The following is a 21,652-nucleotide window of genomic DNA, read 5'->3' as shown; positions in this document are numbered from 1 at the left end:
TCCCACCACGTTGGCCAGGAACATCTATAATGGCTCTGTGGCCAATGACGTTTCTCCCCCTTCTTCTGGTCTTTGCTAGATTGAACCCAGCCTCATCTATAAAGATGCACTCATGTGGGATTGCATGAGCATCCATTTCCAGTACTCCCTGAAAGCAAAGAACAAAAGCAGTCAATATGGTGTTATCCAGTACACTGGGAAACAATGCTGCGTGTAGTGTACTGCAGTCAATATTGTACTTACATCCACATATGCTCGTCTGACCTCTTTGTTTCTTTGAGAGTTTCTCTCAAACGGCACCTTATAAAGTTGTTTCATTGTGATTTGGTTTCGCTTGAGAATGCGAGCCAATGTGGACAGACTGACTCGTTGAATGTTGTTGAATATGGAGTTGTCTTGGATGATGTGGCTTTGAATTTCTCGTAATCTGATTTCATTATTTTCCAAAACCAAGTTTACAAATGGCAGCTTCCTGTACCCCGGTGAACATTTGGCCCCTCCCTCCACCATGGTTGCGTCTCTCAGTCCTTTAGAAAAACAAAAATAAATAAATATAGGACTTGGACAATGCAGCCTAAAGATATTTCCCCCACAGTAGAGTAAATTCTACAGGAAATTTGTGCAGTTAGTGTATGACATCAGCCATTCATGAAGTAAACAGGTGTCACCCAACTGATACACTATGACATGGGGTGTACTACATAGTGTGAAAGAAATTTTGGTTACATACCTGTACTCCAGTCTAAATGTCCGGATGACACAGGCAACAGTAAAACGGCTCAAGTTGGGCTGCACTCTCTGTCCAGCCTCTCGCATTGTCAGCCCATGGTTGATGACATGATCAACTAAGGTTGCTCTGATTTCATTTGAAAGTTGTTGTCTCCTCTACCAGCTCTACCACTACCTCTCACTCTTCCTCCCCCTCTCATTCTCACCCTCCCTCTTCCTCTCTCTGCAACGGCTTCCATTGTTGTTGTAAAACAAAAGGTGTTCACCTGTGGTCTTTTCATAGTGCTTACTTCCTGATTGAAGTGGTAACAATTAACCAGTGAGGTGTTTGGCCAGGTGGCACATGTATTGGCCAATTAGCTCATGTAGTGTCATTTTGAATGTCAGTGTTTTGAAATGGCAAACATGTGACTTTATGTCAGATTGTTGTGTCTTATGCAGAGAACAGTGTGCAGTGCATTTAAAAAGTGCCATTTTGAATTGCAAAATGTGTGTCAAGCAGAAAATGTGTTTAGACTTTTGGAGACTTGAGAAGAGGTTTTGCTCTCTGTGTGTCAGTTTAAATAATTGTGCTGTGCATGTCATTTTAGTGTGTTAGCAATTCGAAAAAAAATGTAATTGTTCAGCAGTTTTATGGCTTGGGGGTAGAAGCTGTTGAGGAGCCTTTTGATCCTAGACTTGGCGCTCCAGTACCGCTTGCCGTGCGTAGCAGAGAAAACAGTCTATGACTTGGGTGACTGGAGTCTCTGACAATTTTATGGGCTTTCCTCTGACACGCCTAGTATATAGGTCCTGGATGGCAGGAAGCTTGGCCTCAGGGATGTACTGGGCCGTACGCACTACCCTCTGTATCGCCTTACGGTCAGATGCCAAGCAGTTGCCATACCAGGCGATGATGCAACCGGTCTGGATGCGCTCGAGGGTGCAGCTGTAGAACTTTGAGGATCTGGGGACCCATGCCAATTTTTTTCAGTCTCCTGAGGGGGAAAACGTTTTGCCGTGCCCTCTTCATGACTGTCTTGGTGTGTTTGGACCATGCTAGTTTGTTGGTGATGTGGACACTCGACCCGCTCCACTACAGCCCTGTTGATGTTAATGGGGGCCTGTTCGGCCCGCCTTTCCTGTAGTCCACGATCAGCTCCTTTGTCTTGCTCACATTGAGGGAGAGGTTGTTGTCCTAACACCACACTGCCAGTTCTCAGACCTCCTCCCTATAAGCTGTCTCATTGTTGTCAGTGATCAGGCCTACCACTGTTGTCGTCAGCAAACATAATGATGGTGTTGGAGTCGTGTTTGGTCACGCAGTCGTGGGTGAACAGGGAGTACAGGAGGGGACTAAGTACACACCCCTGAGGGGCCCCAGTGTTGAGGAACAGCTTGGCAGATGTGTTGTTGCCTACCCTCACCACCTGGGGGCGGTCCATCAGGAAGTCCAGGATCCAGTTGCAGAGGGAGGTGTTTAGCCCCAGGGTCCTTAGCTTAGTGATGAGCTTCGTGGGCACTATGGTGTTGAATGCTGAGCTTTAGTCAATGAACAGCACTCTCACATAGGTGTTCCTTATGTCTAGGTGGGAAAGGGCAGTGTGGAGTGCGATTGAGATTGCGTCATCTGTGGATCTGTTGGGGCGGTATGTGAATTGGAGTGGGTCTAGGGTATCTGGGAGGATGCTGTTGATGTGAGCCATGACCGGCCTTTCAAAGCACTTCATCGTTACTGTAATCATTTAGGCACGTTACCTTCACTTCCTTGGGCACAGGGACTATGGTGGTCTGCTTGAAACATGTAGGTATTATAGACTCGGTCAGGGAGAGGTTGAAAATGTCAGTGAAGATACTTGTCAGTTGGTCCGCTCATGCTTTGGGTACACGTCCTGGTAATCCATTTGGCCCGCCGGCTTTGTGAATGTTGACCTGTTTAAAAGGTCTTGCTCACATCGGCTACCGAGAGCATTATCACACAGCCATCCAGAACAGCTGGTGCTCTCTTGCATGTTTCAGTTTTGCTTGCCTAGAAGCAAGCATAAAAGGCATTTAGCTCATCTGGTAGGGTTGCATCACTGGGCAGCTCGCGTCTGGGTTTCCCTCTTTTGTCAGTAATAGTTTTCAAGCCCTGCCACATCCGACGAGCGTCAGAGCCGGTGTAGTAGGATTCAATCTTGATCCTGTATTGACACTTTGCTTGTTTGGTGGTTCGTCTGAGGGCATAGCAGGATTTCTTATTGGCGTCCGGATTAGTGTCCCGCTTCTAGCCTTTAGCTCGATGCGGCTTCAAGTAGGGATATGTACGTATGGTCACTTTGGGGACGATGTCGTCAATGCACTTATTGATGAAGCCGATGACTGAGGTGGTATACTCCTCAATGCCATTGGATGAATCCCGGAACATATTCCAGTCTGTGCTAGCAAAGAGTCCTGTAGCTTAGCATCCGCGTCATCAGTATTGAGCGAGTCACTGGTACTTCCTGCTTTAGTTCTTGCTTGTAAGCAGGAATCAGGAGGATATAATTATGGTCAGATTGGCCAAATAGAGGGCGGGGGAGAGCCCTCTGGTTGCACATGTGACATGGTGGTAAAAATGAGGTAAAACTGATTTAAGTTTGCCTGCATTAAAGTTCTCGGCCTCTAGGAGAGCCGCTTCTGGGTGAGAATTTTCTTGTTTGCTTATGGCCTTATAGAGTTGGTTGAGTGCGGTCTTAGTGCCAGAATCGGTCTGTGGTGCTAAATAAACGGCTACGAATAATACAGATGAGAACTCTCTTGGTAGATAGTATGGTCTACAGCTTATAATAAGGTACTCTACCTCAGGCGAGAAATACCTGTAGACTTCTTTAATATTAGACATCAGGCACCAGCTGTTATTGACAAAAGGACACACCCCCACCCCTCGTCTTACCAGACGTAGCTTCTCTGTTCTGCCGGTGCATTGAAAATCCCTCCAGCTCTATATTATCCGTGTTGTCATTCAGCCATGACTCTGTGAAACATAAGATATTACAGTTCTTAATGTCCCGTTGGTAGGATAATCGTAGGTCATCAATTTTATTTTCCAATGATTGCATGTTAGCAAGTAGAATTCTTCACGCAAATGATGGGGATCTGGGCCTGTTCCCGGGAGAGCAGTATATCTTTTTCGTCGGACTCGTTAACGGAAAAGCTTATTTTAGTTCATGGTGAGTAATCCCAGTTCTGATGTCCAGAAGTTATTTTCGGTCATAAAGACGGTAGCAGCAACATTACGTACAAAATAAGTTTTAAAAAACTAAGAAAATAGCACAATTGGTTACGGGCATGTAAAACGTCAGCCATCCTCTTCGGTGCCATCTTACTTAAGTGTGTTGGCCGACCCCACTAATTGGCCACACCTAATTGGCCACACCTGATATTAATGAGTGCTTGTTTTGTTTGAAATGGGGTCTGTTTGAATAGACTAAAATGAACAGCTTTGTATGCGGAAAAAAACACAAAACAAAACAAGGCATTTAAGCTCCATCCTGGTGGCACAGTGGACTAATTCCATGGATAAAGAACAGAAGATTATAGTTTTTAATCTCATTGATGCCGTGTAATAATAAGAAAAGTGTTTGCATGGTTCATGCCTAAGGAAATACATTTTCATGTGTTCTATCTGTGGTTGGAATCACAAAAAAGTTAACCCAAAATAAGCTAGCAGTGTCATCAAAAGTCTGTATAGGTAAAAATAAATAAAAATGATCACTGAAAGTTGTAAGGAAGTTATTCAAAAACCTCCAAATAAATGATAATTTCCTTCTCAGAGCGTTTAATAAAACCTCCCAGGAAAATGTTCAATCAACCAGAGAAAAAAAACGTTCTCAAATCCTCCCTGCAACCTAAAAATAAACGTTTACAGAACAGGCAACATTTTCACTTCTGTTCTCAGAATGTTTTAAAAAGGTTATGTTTTACCGGTCAGGAAACGTATGGCTTGTTTTATTTTTTTTGTGAAACCAACTTCCAAGGAACCAAATGTTAGCAGTATTTGAATTATTTCTTTTATACAGTCATTTTTGCTCCTCTTTATCAACGGTGTCAATAATTTCTGACCCCACTGTTTATAGATAGAGATTGCAGGAAGAGAACAGAACAGGAGAATAATCACAGGGATTCCACATGGGTAACCTTTGCCCTCATACAGCAATCAGTGCCATGGGGCATTCTGGCTGTCGGATGTCATTAGCTGAACCTTAACTTAAAAAGGCCAGCTATTCACGTTCTACCCTTTGAACACACATTATTATGTGCATATATCTCAGTGTTCAGGAGTCATCAGCAGAGAAAAGGGTAACTCCAGTTAATATGTTACGTAGTGGGCACACATACATATGATTTATTGGACTGTGCTTGATTAAATATGGCAGCTCAGCCAAGGAAAGGTTATTTTCTTTACGATCGAATGCTCAGTGCTCATGGTTGATTTTCACTTTTCAACTTCTGTTTACTTTCCCTGAGCTCAGAGACGAGTGATGACGATAATTGTGCTTTTGACAGGGTAAAGGGTGAAGACAGTGTTTGTGTTTGTTTAGCAGCGAGTGATGTGTGTTTTGAGTGCAGCATTACAGATCTGTCAGATCTAATGTGTGGTAAGAATATGTGGAAATTCCCAGTGGATTGAGAGAGGGAGCGTCGCATTTTGAATTTGCTGCCGTTGTATAACTGAGGTGGAGAGGGTTGTGTGGGTGTGTGTGTGTGTACGCGCGCATTCATGAGAGTGTTTCTGTGTGAATGTTTATATATGTGGGATAGATATGGTAACGAGGCAGAAAGAGAGTGAGGGTTATTGTTTTCATTGTCAAGAGCCCTCTGGGACAATGGTAACATGCACTCAGCAGGCATCATAATCTCCTCTGTCCCAGCATGCAGCTGTGATGACGCCCACTGTCCTGTCCCAGGAGGCTATTCTGTTCAGGCTGAGTCGTCTGACTGTCAGTCAGGGGAATGTCTCTGCTTAGACCAGCACACACTCCTCTTCTCTGGAACAATGTACAATGAACTACATTGTATTCTACATGTGACCGACCGGCTCGATTCGGTCTTATGTAGCCAAATTTGAAATTGTGTTTTTTACATTGGATGAAAGTAAAGACTCAGAGCTAGAAAATTGTATATAATACACTGCAGTTGAGGAACAATGGGAAAGTAATTCAGCTTTGAAAGTTGATAAACTTGTAACCCCACTTTTTAAAGAATGTCTTTGAAAGTTTTGGTATACCTACTCTTCTTTGTCTACACCCATTCAGCATCGTTCACACCCTCTTAAGCCTTAGCCCCACCCATATTTTTAAGGATTCACGTGGGGCCATGTGCTAAACAGATTAAGGTAGTGTAGTATCTAAGTTAAAGTGTTGAAAGTGGTATATATCCTTATCTGACTTTGGTGCAGGTCATGTTCTTCACATTACCGTCTCTGGTAAACACTGTATCAATTAAAATCAAAGTTTATTTCTCACAGCTAACATTAGGCTATAACTAGCAATCCAAATGGCTTTCTGAGATACGAATAATAGTACTACACAGATCACGTAACGTTAGCTAGCTAACGGTACGCTTTAACTTGCAATGAAAACAACTTTCTGACAAAATTAGAAACTTATAATATCAGAAAATGTAGCTAGCTAGACTCTTACGATCTCCTTATCTATTATACTCTGCTTCCACCGGGCATTCCACTGATTTTAAAACTTGGTCAACTTCTTCCGTGAGCATGCTACATGGCAGACCAATCCAAACTCATTTCTCGGCATGTCCAGCCCACCCATTATCTCAGCCAATCATGGCTAGCGGGAAGCTTCCTGTCTTTTTCCGTGGCTAAACCAATTAGGCTCATAATTTACCCATTTTTATCATATTTACAGATGGAATACAAGTTTGTTATTAAGGCTCATGAAAGTAAACATGTTCATGATTGCATTTCTGCAAAGAAACGCATTTTGATAAAAAATGTATGTTTACGTTCAAATGCCTATCCTGTAAAGTAGTGACGTGCGACATACACCTAGTTTCCTGAAACGAGTCACATATGCCGTTTGTATAAGGATAATTATCACCCTACACACTACACACAAAACAAACTTTCCTGAACCAACACTTGCTCTTGACAGATTTGTCCGTCTGACTGCCAGATGGAGAAGCGTGATTCATCACTGCAGAGAACGAGTTTCCACTGCTCCAGAGTCCAATGGTGGCGAGCTTTACAACATTGCAACTGATGCTTGGCATTGCGCATGGTGATCTTAGGCTTGTGTGCGGCTGCTCGGCCATGGAAACCCATTTCATGAAGCTCCCGACGAACAGTTCTTGTGCTGACATTGCTTCTAGAGGCAGTTTAGAACTCTGTAGTGAGTGTTGCAACCGAGGACAGACAATTGTTATGCGCTTCAACACTTGTGTGGCCTACCACTTTGCAGTTGAGCCGCTGTTGCTCCTAGACGTTTCCACTTCACAATAACAGCACTTATAGTTGACTGGGGCAGCTCTAGCAGGGCAGAAATGTTAAACTGACTTGTTGGAAAGATGGCATCCTAGGATTGTGCCAGGTTGAAAGTCATAGCTCTTTAGTAAGGCCACTCTACTGCCAATGTTGTCTATGGAGATTGCATGTCCGATTTTAAACACCTGTCAGCAACGGGTGTGGCTGAAATAGCCAAAATCACTCATTTGAAGGGGTGTCCACATACTTTTGTATATGCAGTGCATTCGGAAAATATTCAGACCCTTTGACTTTTTCCATATTTTGTTACGTTACAGCCTTATTCTAAAATGGATTAAATAAAAAATCAATACACAATGCCACATAATGAAAAGCAACAACAGATGTTTAGAATTACAGTGCATAAATTGGTAACAATAGACAAACACAGTGTGCTTAAACTAATAACACACAAATTATTGTATTTTTCTTGTCTATATTGAATAGATAATTTAAACATTCACAGTGTAGGTTGGGAAAAGTATGTGAACCCCTAAGCTAATGACTTCTCCAAAAGCTAATTGGAGTCCAATCAATGAGATGATATTGGAGATGGTTAAAGCTGCCCTGCCCTATAAAAAAAACACACACAATTTGAGTTTGAAATTCACAAGAAGCAGTGCCTGATGTGAACCATACCTCGAACAAAAGAGATCCAAGAAGACCTACGATTAAGAATGGTTGACTTGCATAAAGCTGGAAAGGGTTACAAAAGTATCTCTAAAAGCCTTGATGTTCATCAGTCCACAGGAAGACAAATTGTCTATAAATGGAGAAAGTTCAGCACTGTTGCTACACTCCCTAGGAGTGGCCATCCTGCAAAGATGACTGCAAGAGCACAGCGCAGAATGCTCAATGTTAAGAAGAATCCTAGAGTGTCAGCTAAAGACTTACAGAAATCTCTGGAACATGGTAACATCATCTCTGTTGACGAGTCTACGATACTTAAAACACTAAACAAGAATGGTCTTCATGGGAGGACACCACAGACGATGCCACTGCTGTCCAAAAAAAAGTAGAAGTTTGCAAAAAAGCTGAAGTTTGCAAAAGAGCACCTGGATGTTCCACAACGCTACAGGCCAAATATTCTGAGGACAGATGAAACTACAGTGAAGTTGTTTGGAAGGAACACACAACACTATGTGAGGAGAAAAAAAAGCACAGCACACCAGCATCAAAACCTGTTCCCAACTGTAAAGTATGGTGGATGGAGCATCATGGTTTGGGGCTGCTTGGCTTCCTCAGGGCCTGGACAGTGTGCTATCATTGATGGGAAAATTAATTATCAAGTTTATCAAGACATTTTGCAGGAGAATGTAAGGCTATCTGTCCGCCAATTGAAGCTCAACAGAAGTTGGGTGATGCAACAGGACAACCACCCAAAACACAGAAGTAAATCAACAACAGAATGGCTTCAACAGAAGAAAATACGCCTTCTGGAGTGGCCCAGTCAGAGTCCTGACCTCAACCCGATTTTGAGAGCGGTTCACACCAGACATCCCAAAAATATTGCTGAACTGAAACAGTTTTGTAAAGAGGAATGGTCCATAGTTCCAGATCTGGGGAAGGGTACAAAACATTTCTGCAGCATAGAAGGTCCCCAAGAGTACAGTGGCCTCCATCATTCTTGAATGCCAAGTGTCACATCTGGAGGAAACCTGGCACCATCCCTACGATGAAGCATGGTGGTGGCAGCATCATGCTGTGGGGATTTTTCTTTAGTGGTAGGGACTGAGAGACTAGTCAGGATTGAGGGAAAGATGAGTGGAGCAAAGTACAGAGAGATCCTTGATGATAACCTGCTCCAGAGCGCTCCAGACCCCAGACTGGTGCGAAGGTTTACCTTCCAACAGGGCAACAACCCCAAGCACACAGCCAAGACAATGCAGGAGTGGCTTCGGGACAAGTCTTTGAATGTCCTTGAGTGGCCCAGCCAGAGCCCGGACTTGAACCTGATTGAACATTTCTGGAGAGACCTGAAAATAGCTGTGTAGCGACACTCCCCATCCAACCTGACAGAGCTTGAGAGGATCTGCAGAAAAGAATGGGAGAAACAGATACAGGTGTGCGAAGCTTGTAGCGTCATACCCAAGAAGACTTGAGGCAGTAATCGCTGCCAAAGGTGCTTCAATAAAGTACTGAGTAAAATGTATGAATACCTATGTAAATGTGATGTTTCCGTCTTTAAAAAATATATATAAATTTGCTAAATGTTCTAAAATACTGTTTTTGCTTTGTCATTAAGGGGTATTGTGTGTAGATTGAAGAGGGGAGGAACTATTTAATCCATTTTAGAATAAGGCTGTAACGTAACAAAATATGGAAAACGTCAAGGGGTCTGAATACTTTCCGAATGCACTGTATAGTGTATCTTAAGATGGATGCACTAATTGTAAGTCGCTCTGGGTAAGAGGCCGTCATTTTAAATAAGATTTGTTTCTTACCTGACTTGCCCAGGTAAATAAAGGTTAAACAACATGTAAATAAAGATTGTCTGTATGTATGGTATTTGAATCAGTCCCTTTTCAGGGAATTGGGGTTACATATTCGATTCGCCATCTCTCTCACATACTCTCTCCAGTGCTCCTTTCTCTATGCACATGACTGAGAAGGAGGGAGGCTTATTTTCCTGGAGAGATATCTTGGAATGGAACCATCCCGAAAAAGATTAGCTCTCTGTGGCCAGCCCCCATGTTCCACAGCTGCTCTCTACTTGTGACAGGTCACACACTGTTCTGAGTTGTTCTGGGTGCAGGATGTTCTGAAAGCGCTTCCAGAGACCTTGTGTTACCCCGGCCCTGAGGAAGGGGAGAGGGGAGGAGACAGGAAGGGCGTGCACTGTGCACGCTGAAGAATGTCACTCAATAAGAGCAGAGCCAGATAGAAGGCTCTGAGCAGGGCCTGTGTCCGTGTGGGTGAGAGGTTGCCTCTCTGTCTCTTAGGGCAAGCAATCATAGGGCCACTTACAGTGTGGGTGAGAGGTTGGCCCTGAGTGTCTCAAGGCCTGTCTGCTCGCTCCAGGTTTCAGGCTCCAGACCCAGTCTGCCTGGAGGAGGGAGAGTTATGCACTCACACAGCTGTTTGGGACAAATGCCTGGCTCTGTAAACAACGTCATACACTTCAGCTACTGAAACCAGCCTATTGAGGAACAAGTTATACTGTAGATGGTTGTTTGTTGGTTTGTTTGAGTGCTTATTTTCATGATCTTGTGACCTGACCATACAAATATCTAGGCCCTGGTGATCATAGGCCGTGTGTGCGTACTCACTTTACTCAAGTGTGACAGGGTGTTTCTGTATTGTATCATATGATGACTGTATGCATGGTGTTTGTGTTACAGATATCTGGTCGTTGGGGGTGATCCTTTACATGCTGGTGTGTGGACAGCCCCCTTTCCAGGAGACCAATGACAGTGAGACTCTCACCATGATCATGGACTGTCGCTACACTGTCCCAGCCCACGTCTCCGCAGACTGCAAAGAGTGAGTACCACCCATCACCTACAGAGATAGGCCCACAGCTTTCTCTCTCACACATCCATGAATTGACCTTAACACAGTGAGAATATGTCATATGGTTTTATTATTCCATCAGATGCTGTGGTTATATGACAAAAATACTTACACACATAATAATCATGATGCCAGTCAGTTGTCAGCTCCTGTGTTTACGAATACAATGCCCCAAATTGTCCTACCCCAACCTGTCCTACCCCAGCCTACACTGCCCTAGCCTGCCCGGCCCCAGCCTGCACTGCCCCATCCTACACTGCTCTAGCCTGCCCGGCCACAGCCTACACTGCCCCAGCCTACACTGCCTTAGCCTGCCCGGCCCCAGCCTACACTGCCCCAGCCTACACTGCCTTAGCCTTAGCCCTAGCCTGCCCGGCCCCAGCCTACACTGCCCCAGCCTACACTGCCTTAGCCTTAGCCCTAGCCTGCCCGGCCCCAGCCTACACTGCCCCAGCCTACACTGCCTTAGCCTTAGCCCTAGCCTGCCCGGCCCCAGCCTACACTGCCTTAGCCTTAGCCTGCCCGCCCCCAGCCTACACTGCCCCAGACTACACTGCCTTAGCCTGCCCGGCCCCAGCCTACACTGCCCCAGCCTACACTGCCTTAGCCTTAGCCCTAGCCTGCCCGGCCCCAGCCTACACTGCCCCAGCCTACACTGCCCTAGCCTGCCCGGCCCCAGCCTACACTGCCCTAGCCTGCCCGGCCCCAGCCTACACTGCTCCAGCCTACACTGCCCTAGATCATGCCCAGAAATGATAAATCAGTGTCTCCTATCTACCAAACTCTAAACCTCACACCTAACTGACAACCTTGTACAAACAGACTTCTGGACACGGTGTACCCTGTGATCATTGGCTGTTTTTGTCAATGGGGGCTAGCCAATCACTGAATAGGGAATACAATACTGAGTGTTGATTTTAAGGGGGGTAGAATAAAGAGCTGGCTAAAGGGAAAGTTCATGTCAGGCGTTATAGGAAATTGAGTGAGTTGACTGGAACCCATGCTGTATTGGATTGGCATGGGTGCGATCAATCCCTGCATACCTAGTCCATTCCATATCTGACCCCAGATCTCACCCCAGCTCTGGTATATATTAAAGATCAATCTTGACAAAACTGTATTTGTTTTAAAAGTTGTGTTAGCTGAGCCCCTTGTTACCAGTGCTATTTGTGGTTGAGACTGAAGAACACCCCTGCAGCCCCTGAACCTCAGACCAGAGACCTGGCAGATGTTGTGGTTCCGAAGCAGATGATTCTGCCTCAGGCATCTGGATGACTGGCTCAGGAACAGTTCCAAACATAGAACATGGGCCACATGACCAGGGCCCTGATGAAAGCTCCTTTAATGGGATGATGATTTCTTGCTAAACAGTTTAGTCCTGCGGGCAACAATCAACTGAGCGAAAGCAGAGACCTCCTCTCCCCACCCTTCATCTCTTTCATTTTCTCTCTCTCGTTTCCCAGCTATTTATTTATTTCTTTCTCTCTCTCTCTCTCTCTCTCTCTCTCTCTCTCTCTCTCTCTCTCTCTCTCTCTCTCTCTCTCTCTCTCTCTCTCTCTCTCTCTCTCTCTCTCTCTCTCTCTCTCTCTCTCTCTCTCTCTCTCTCTCTCTCTCTCTCTAAGCTACTCTTAATTTGTATTTAGTGCTTTACTCTACAGTAGTGTTGTGAGATATGCATGGGTCAGTTAGGATGGTATGTAAATAATTAATTTCTATAAATATTTAAGTAGTTGTATGAATAGGATATACCAAACACCAACAGCATTATTGGAGGTTCAGAGAAGCATGGGTACTTGAACAGTATAGATGGATTTAAGGGCAAATAGAACATTTCTGATAAGTGCATAGGCTGATTTGGTGATCCTGGTCTTACATGGTTAAACCAGGTAAAGACACACACGCACACACAGACAGACAAAACATTAGGAACACCTAATATTGAGTTGCACCCCCTTTGCCTTCAGAACAGCTTAAATATCGTCAGGGCATGGACTACAAGGTGTCGAAAGCGTTCCACAGGGATGCTGGCCTATGTTGACTCCAATGCTTCCTACAGTTATGTCAAGTTGGCTGGATGTCCTTTGGGTGGCGGACTATTCTTGATACAGACAGGAAACTGTTGAGCGTGAAAAACCCAGCAGCATTTCAGTTCTTTAGACACTCAAACTGGTGTGCCTGGCATCTACTACCATGGCACTCATACACAAGCCATGCCTCATTTGTCTCGCGGCTTTAAAATACTTATTTAACTTGTCCCCTCCCCTTCATCTGCACTGATTGAAGTGGATTTAACAAGTGACATCAATAAGGGATCATAGCTTTCACCTGGATTCACCTGGCCAGTTATGTCATGGAAAGAGCTTAGTGTATACACATACACTAAGCTCCCGACTTGGGCTCCCGAGTTGGCGCAGCGGTCTAAGGCATTGCATCTCAGTGCTAGAGGCGTCACTACGAGAACCTGGTTCAATTCCAGCCGTGATTGGGAGTCCCATAGGGCGGTGCACAATTGGCCCAGTGTCGTTAAGGTTTGGCCGGGGTAGGCCATCATTGTAAATAAGAATTTGATCTTAACTGACTTGCCTAATTAAATAAATAAATAAATGTGACACGGAGGGTGCAGTGGCACCCCCTGATGGTAATTCAAATGAGCTTGTAGAGACTGCTCTCAGTCTTTCACTGCAGTGCAATAAAACAGTCGCATGAACAAATAGATGTCTGATGCAGACTTTGCATACCTCTATGCACACACACATATAAGAGAGAAATACAAAGTCCCCATCCTGTCTCAGAGCCTGCATGATGATGCCAAGAGTCAGACTATGCCATGCTTCTCAGCAAATTATCTGCCTGGCCCTGCATGGATGCACCTAAAGAATGTCTGAGGTCTGCAGGCGCTCATAAATATTGATTAACTATGAGATAGACAGTTTGATCTCATTCCCTCTCCTATCACAGATATATGGGGTTATGTGCTTTGCCTGTCAATTACTGAATCAGTGTACATGAGAACTTCACTCACTTGTACCGGTGTTCCAAAAGGAGATATTTATATATAGTATCTGGTCCATAGATAATGAATTCTCTCTCTCTCTCTCTCTCTCTCTCTCTCTCTCAGTCTGATCTCCCATATGCTGCAGAGGGATCCATCTAGCCGTGCCTCCCTGCAGGAGATCGAGAACCACCCCTGGCTGCTAGGGGTCGACCCCTCGCCCGCGGGACACAGTGCCGCTCCCCTCACCTCCCACCGTAGCCTGTCCCCAGAGGAACACGAGGTCATCCTCCAGGCCATGACCAGTGGCAACATTGCAGACCGCGACGCCATCCAAGAGTGAGGACTTCTCTACATCTCCCTCTCCTTCCCATATTCTCTCCCTCTCAATATCTATCCTCTTCCTTTGTACCCTGCCACAGATCTGTAAGTTTTTCAAGCAAGGGAGCTTGGTGATATGCGTTATGGATGTAGTTAATTTTGATAGTTCATTATTTTATTTTAAGTGTATACCAATCATTGTGTTGCACCCAGGGCTCTAGAGGCAGACCGATACAACCACATCACAGCCACGTATTACCTGCTGGGGGAGCGCATCCTGAGAGACAAGCAGGAGCAGCCCAGCGAGATGCCCAAAGTCGACAGCGCATGGGCTGAGCCACCACAACTCCAGTAAGACCTATTCACGTCCCTGACAGTCACATTACATACTAGGCCACTAACGGATCATGAACACTACTAATGTCCCTGTCTCTTCTACAGGAGGCCACTGTCTGAGCCTCTGGATCTGGAGCAGAGGGGGCTCCATGGACTGCTGCCTGGCTGTCCCCGCCGAGGGGTGTCAGAGTCTGGGGACTTCCTGGCCCACAGGCCCCTTTTGCTCCAGCCACAGCCAAGTCGCACAGAGAGCCCCTTCCCTGAGTACAGCACAGGGCTCTGCCTGGGGCTCACCCTGCACCCCCCACCCCCTGATGAACCCCTGCAGGTCAAAAGCCTGGGAGCCCTGCAGCTGATCTGTGAAGAGGATGAGGAAGAAGAAGAAGGGGAGGAAGAGGCAATCAAACCACATGTTGGACTTCATAATATTCAAGCACTGCCTCACACAGTAAGCTTGGTATCAACCACTGGGTCTACAGAACAGTCAAGTCCCATACTCTCAGTTCCAGAGGCTCCACAGAGGCACCCAGTCAGAGTAGTGCCAGGTCAGGGAGAGGAAACAGGCCTGTTGGGCACCTCAGTGAATGAAGCACTGGAGACAGAGAGGGGGGAGGGGGACAGGGAACAGCAGGACAAGGTTTCCAGCCACAACAAAGATATGGAGCCTGACCAGGTGGCAGCCAGACAGGAACAGGGTACAGTGGAGTCAGAGGAGAAGCCCATGGAGGAAGAGGACATGTCATGTGACCCACTGAGGCTAGGTAGTCATGCGACTTCAGACCAGCCAATCAATGGTTTAGAAAACCTGGTTCAGACAGTGGTAGATAGTCAACTCACTCCTAAAGCTCATCCTCCATGCCTGTCTCGCCTAGGGCGGGTGCAGTGTTGTCGGGGGCAACGAGAGCCTCCTACCCCATACATCATGGAAGGGGAGGAAGACACTATGCTTGAAAACAACAACAACACCACAGAGTCCAAGCCTAAGCTCCTGGTGCAGGGTGGGGGTTCCACTCCAAGCGCTTCACCCCGCTCTCTGCCACGTAACCACTGTGTGGACCTGGGTCCTGATGGAGTGGAGACGACACGCAAGGTGGGTGGGCCTGGAGGAGAGTCTGAGGGGGAAACGCCGGAGGAGCTCCAGTTGGAGAGATCCCATATTGCACCACAGGGTCCTCTTGGGCTCAGAGAGGCGGGGACCGACCCTGCGGTCAGACTGGATCCTGGGAAGGGGAAGAACGTGAACTTGCGAGACCGCCTACTGCAGTTCCCCCTCTGTGAGAAGGCCTTGTCCTTCAATATCCAGCCCACCTCCAAGGAGAAACTCCTGCCCTTCGCCCAGTACAACTGCTGCCACGTGCTGTAGGCGGGGCCACCTGTAGCTTTACCTCCCTATACCTCCCACATCACTCACTCACTTTATAGCCTGGCCACGGGGCACAAACTAGGGGTCCTCAGGCCCCTCAAGACAGCTTTACACCAGGCCAGAGCCTGTCACCGATCCATCTAGTTCAACACAAAACACCAGAGCAGTCTGGGTCCTGCCTGAACTAGAAGTCTGCATCCGACCTGAACTGAACTATCTTACTGTGACCTCAGACATTTTCTAGACAATTCTTGTTAGATCTGTGTAGCCCTTACCTCGTTATACTTAGCATCTACTGCTGCTTCCTTTGTGAGAAAATAACTCAACTTCTTGTGCTGCTACGTACTGAAGTTTATTAACTGCTTTTTGTGTAGTCTTCTTAGACTATCACTATATAGTATATAGCTTTGTATTGATTGCTATTTTAAAATCCCTTATATCGTAGCTCTTCATTTTGCACTAGCTTATCTCGAACTGAGCCCATTTCAGCGTATGGTATGTTGTCACTCTTAGGCCTGCTAGTACAGTGCTATAATTGTAATGTCTAGCATGAAGATGATGCATGCTGTAGAGGGGACAGCTATACTCCCTGCCTCAGCCGCCCGCCTACATTTGCTCAGCTAGCGGACTGATGAAAGGGTTGATGCTATTGACAATGTAGCTGGAAGCATGGTATCATTTAATGCTGGCGGTTGGATACGTCAGTGGTAATCTGAGAGGTGTACAGTCGCACGGTTTGGGACCTAAACTGACTAATGCAGGGAGAGCAAAATCTGTGAACAATTGTTGGACAGGGTTTAATACAAGAGACTTTTGAAAATGGATATGATTAAATCGACTACGGAAATGCAGGTCTTCCAGATTGTTTGTGTGTATATGTACTTTATTTAAAAATCTTTAATCGTTATTCTTACAAATGATATTGAACCCTTTTATTTTGTCGGACAACAGTTTCTTTGTCGTAGGACATATCCACAGGTGCGTGATTATAGCTATTGTTTTGTGGTATCTAAGTGTGACAGAATTAATCAGTCTCATGAGTGATGACAGATACTGTACATTAAATCCCTGTATTTAAATCTGTATTATTTACCACATATGCCTCAGTGTACTCTGGGCCGTTAAACAAACAAACCGTGTCCCTGCATATTGTTGTTGGACTTGCCTGGGGATTTGTGTATATATGTATTCTGTCTGTCTATTGTTCTGAGAGTACACCTATACATACTATTAAGAGATACCACTTGATAAATCAGAAATCCTAATCTAGATGCGAACTAGCTATTATGCAAAGAGAAATGTTATTGGAAAGTGTTATAGAACGAGAGTCCTCAGAAAGCTGTGTTCTTTCTCTTCAGTGGAATCCCCAGAGGACTGTATGAGAGCAGAATTAATGGCATACTTTTAGCCCCCTCATTGTGGAAGAGAAGAGTGTAGTGATGGACACAGAGCACTATTCTCAGCTGGCACACATTCATATGATATGGACACTTCAACCTCCCCTGTCTCCTTTCCTCTTCTGTCATTGGAATGGGGGGGTGGTCTCCATTCCACTCCGCCAACCAGCTGTCTCCTCCACACCTAGCCTGGAGTCACCTTACCTGGAAAGTGTCTGTCTGTCTGTCGGCCCATTGAACCTGATTTAAACTATGACTATAGGGCTGGATTCAATTTATAGCGCAGAAGATCAGCGTTGTAGCACGGTTAAAATTTTTAAGTAATTTTCGATTGAGCCGAAATATGAAGTGTTTACCGCGGAAGCACTGCATTTAAAACGGCAATTTGCGGTTGCTAGGTCCATTTTTGGACTTTTAAATTGGTGATATACCCACTCATTCTTGAAGAATATAACTTATAAATGCCTAATGAGCTTAGTTCAACTGTTGTACCCCATCACAATACATATTTTAACCTTTTACACCTCTTTGTTTGTAAACAAACATTGTATAGCCTCCAAACATGGTTAAGACTATCATTTTAATCTCATAGCTGGTCAGTCCTTGCACCCATAGCTCAGTCTATGAATTTGAGAGTGCTTACATTTCTCCAGCCCCATCCCTCCGCTGTTTACCAAATCAGTGGTGGGGTGGCCATTGTTGTTTGAACGGCAGATTTCACCTTTAAATTTCAATCACGCTATAACGCTGATTTTAGGCGCTACGGATTGAATACAACTCTAGGTCTCAATGAGATTTATTTATTTTTGTATTTATTTATTAAAATGGATTAAACCAGAGATATGGTGTGATGTGATTTAATGGGGTATATGTACTATAGGAAGGATAAACCAATGTATTATTACTCCTCTGAAACGGTCATGGAACATTGTCTTTTTTTAGCAGGTCAGATGAAAGGCCAAGTGAATTTCAGTACATTTTGACTAGAGCATACTGTACAAATGATTTTGATGGCAAAGTAAACTATACTAAATCAAGTACAACCATCAGCCTTGCTATCTACATTCATCCAACACTGCATCAGTTCTGAAATCTTCATTTTTAAAAGATACTGATAATACATATGTAATAGATAGGCCTACATGTATTCCAACAACAAGCTCATCAATCCAAATGTTTTAAATATAGTAAACTTCAAGTAGAAGTGCACAGATATATTATGTGATATCAAGTACTCTTGTTGTATTTGTGATGTGCCTATTATAAGTTAAGCGTACAATGTAACACTGATAATGTGAAATTACATGGAACACACTGTGGGAACATTTTACAAAATGATAAGCAAGATGAAAAAAAAGTATGCTAATGCTGTATTAACCCAATGAACTTAGCTCTTCTTCTTTGTGTTTCCCTGTAGTCCCTGGCCTTCTCTCTAGTATCTCCCATGACATGAGAGACCACTCTAGTTATGACTGAAGCAGTGCTCCAGAGGGAGATACTGACAGAGTTTCTTGGGGCGGAGAGCCGGTTCTCATGGCTCAGCTCCCAGACTTGTCTGTGGATCATCACCATCTTCGACGTGGCAGCTGGTTCTAATGAGCCCCCAGGTCCAGAGTCTCCAGACCAACACTGGAAGGGAAACACGAACACCCTCGGGGGTTCCACAGCCTTCAAAGGTTCTGCAGGAGTCAAAGGGAGATGTTTGTCATTGAGCTGATTGTTCCTTAAGATTCAGGGCTTTTCTATATCATTAACGATTACTCTAAATCTGATCACTCTCAGCTGCTGCTCAAGACCTTGCAGAGAGTGGATCGCAATCTGTTCCCTCTTTATTCTCACCCAGTCATGCTTGTCTTGGATCATAAAGGCTAGAATCATCTTGACCAGGATCAGGACAATACCATATTGATCGATTTGGGACGAAAGCGTGAAAATTGGCACACTTGTATAATTTTTCACGCTGAACAAAACCTGATGAAACGTCATTTAATCAAAGCCCCGGTTCGACCTGTAGCGCCTCCTATAGGTCAATGGTGAAAATGCATTTACCTGTATTGATGTTTTGGGTCATGGCTTCCACTGTGTTGGGTCTATATAGCCCCAGGGGGCACTACATGCTTGCACGGGGCTTTGCTGAAATGGCACTATATCAGGTTTTTTTCAGCGTGAAAAATTATACAAGTGTGCCAATTTTCATGCTTTTGTCCCAAATCGATCAATATGGCATTGTCCTGATATACAAGCGTTCCAATTTTCACTCTTCTATACCAAACGGAGCAATTTTTGAAACGATCTACTGGATTAATGCTGACAAACACACACACTTATGTCAGTTGGGCAGACGATGAACAATAACAACGTACTGTACCTCCATCAGGATGGCTTCCCAACCCTAAACCTCTCCCTCGTACTGTACCTCCATCAGGATGGCTTCCCAACCCTAAACCTCTCCCTCGTACTGTACCTTGACCAGGATGGTGAAGAGTATGATGTTCTTGCCGCTGATCCATCCCTCCAGACAGAACAGCCGAACCCGAGGAGGCAGCAGCCAGCAGTTAGACATGACTGAGACAAAGCCCAGAACCTCAAACGCTGTCTGAAACATACACAGGCATACAATAATATGGTTACAGGGACATACAAGGACAGGAGCAAATACAGACACGTGCATAGTGACATAGATGGGCGCTGATTAGACAATAACATTAACCACTACACATTGCGCACATCTATTTATTTACCAGATTTATCTACATAGATCATTTGCAGTAAAATTCCCTCTCTGTTCACATTTTCAAATTCCTTAGCTTAATACCACCTGACCTGCCACACTCCCATGTTGCACACGGGCTGAGAAGGGTTTCTGGAAGAGTTTAAAAATGTTGTACGCATCTGCTCTGATCTCGGTGATGTTGTTAAGGAGCAGAAGGACATCACAAAATGACATCACAAAATAAAAACCAATATGACATTAGTTTTATATAGATCATCTCTGACCCTTCCCCACATTCTTATGTTAGAAGTATTGATCCAGTATTCGCTTTTGAACGTGTTAGAGTTTCGTCGGGAAAACTGTCTGTGGAACAAAGATACATTCCTATGCGCATTTAAAGAGGGAGGAAGAGAGTCTTCTTCTACCTTAATTTACGACAGGGCGTGAGGTGTCAAAACCCACCCACATCAGTTCCCTCCTCCACTCTGCGGGTGAGAGAGGGTCTGGTGGAAGTTTATTAATTACAAACCTGATCTGCCCATTTGGATCACACAAGGACAGTCGTGACAACAGCGTGTATTTAATGATGGTGTTAAATCAGGTTTTCTGGACATAACAAAGGATCGATTTTTGGTCTGGTTCTTTACACTATTTACATGAACAATATTGGTTTATCTGTAAAAAGAACTTTCACCTGTATGGAGATGACACTGTTGTGTTTGCTATTGCCCCCACAGCTGACCAGCCTCTGTCAGAGCTTCAATCTGCCTTTTTTTGCCCTGCAGAAAGCCTTTGTTGAACTGAAATACAGTGGTAAGAAAAGGCATGTGAACCCTTTGGAATTACCTGGATTTCTGCATAAAATGGTCATCAAATTTGATCTGATTTTTATCTAAGTCACAACAATAGACACACATAGTGTGCTTAAACTAATAACACAGAAATTGTGTTTTTCTTGTCTATATTGAATACATCATTTAAACATTCACAGTGCAGGTTGGAAAAAGTATGTGAACCCCTAGGCTAATGACTTCTCTTAAAGCTAATTGTAGTCAGGAGTCAGCTAACCTTGAGTCCAATCAATGAGATGATATTGGAGATGTTGGTTAGAGCTGCCCTGCCCTATAAAAAACACTCACAAAATTGGAGTTTGCTATTCACAAGAAGCATTGCCTGATGTGAACCATGCCTCGAACAAAAGAGATCTCAGAAGACCTACGATTAAGAATTGTTGACTTGCATAAAGCTGGAAAGGGTTACAGAAGTATCTCTTAAAACCTTGATGTTCATCAGTCCACAGGAAGACAAATTGTCTATAAATGGAGAAAGTGGAAGAGGTGTGAAGAGGTGTGTTTTCTGTTGTCCTTTGCAGAAGCTTGAATTGTTGACCGTGTGCGTTCGTTTCCTGTGTGAGTTTTTGAGACTTAGTGTTTGTTGTTTTTCAAGTGTACTGTGATCCTGCGGCTGCCATTCTCAGTACAGTATTATGTTTATCCTTGGATTCCTTGTCTGGTCTCTTCTCTGCACCTGGGTCCAACCTCATCACGTCACACACAGAGCAGGATGGAGGAAGTCAGGGACAGAATAAGGACTACGGTACTAGGTTTAGGTCAATAGGTGTATGCGGATTGCTGGTCCACACCCCCTCCAATGTGATGTTTTAACACACACTAACATACAAACACTGTGGTCCTGAAATCAAGGTAGGGCCTGGTCAGGAGTCCTGAACACAGACCTAAACACACAAGCACTTAATGTGTCAGCATGCTTCAGTTTGGCTGGCGCTTAGTTGAACTCGGGTAGC

At 44.7% G+C, this 21,652-nt stretch overlaps 1 protein-coding gene across 1 annotated transcript in view; it reads left to right on the top strand.

Annotated features, from left to right (window-relative positions):
* Positions 1-17,974, top strand: part of snrkb (SNF related kinase b) — a 39,248-nt gene extending 21,274 nt beyond the window's left edge. Inside the window, exons 3-6 of the mRNA XM_039017375.1 lie at positions 10,555-10,696; positions 13,845-14,057; positions 14,253-14,390; positions 14,481-17,974. Of these exons, the coding sequence (XP_038873303.1) occupies positions 10,555-10,696; positions 13,845-14,057; positions 14,253-14,390; positions 14,481-15,738 (1,751 nt within the window). The 3' untranslated portion in view covers positions 15,739-17,974. The remainder of the gene's footprint in view (positions 1-10,554; positions 10,697-13,844; positions 14,058-14,252; positions 14,391-14,480) is intronic.
* The last annotated feature ends 3,678 nt before the right edge of the window (positions 17,975-21,652 follow it).

The sequence above is a fragment of the Salvelinus namaycush genome, chromosome 21, assembly GCF_016432855.1.
Source record: "Salvelinus namaycush isolate Seneca chromosome 21, SaNama_1.0, whole genome shotgun sequence".
Classification (NCBI taxonomy): Eukaryota; Metazoa; Chordata; class Actinopteri; order Salmoniformes; family Salmonidae; genus Salvelinus; species Salvelinus namaycush.
Note: the sequence above shows the minus strand (reverse complement) of the source record. Positions and strands in the feature narration are given on the sequence as shown.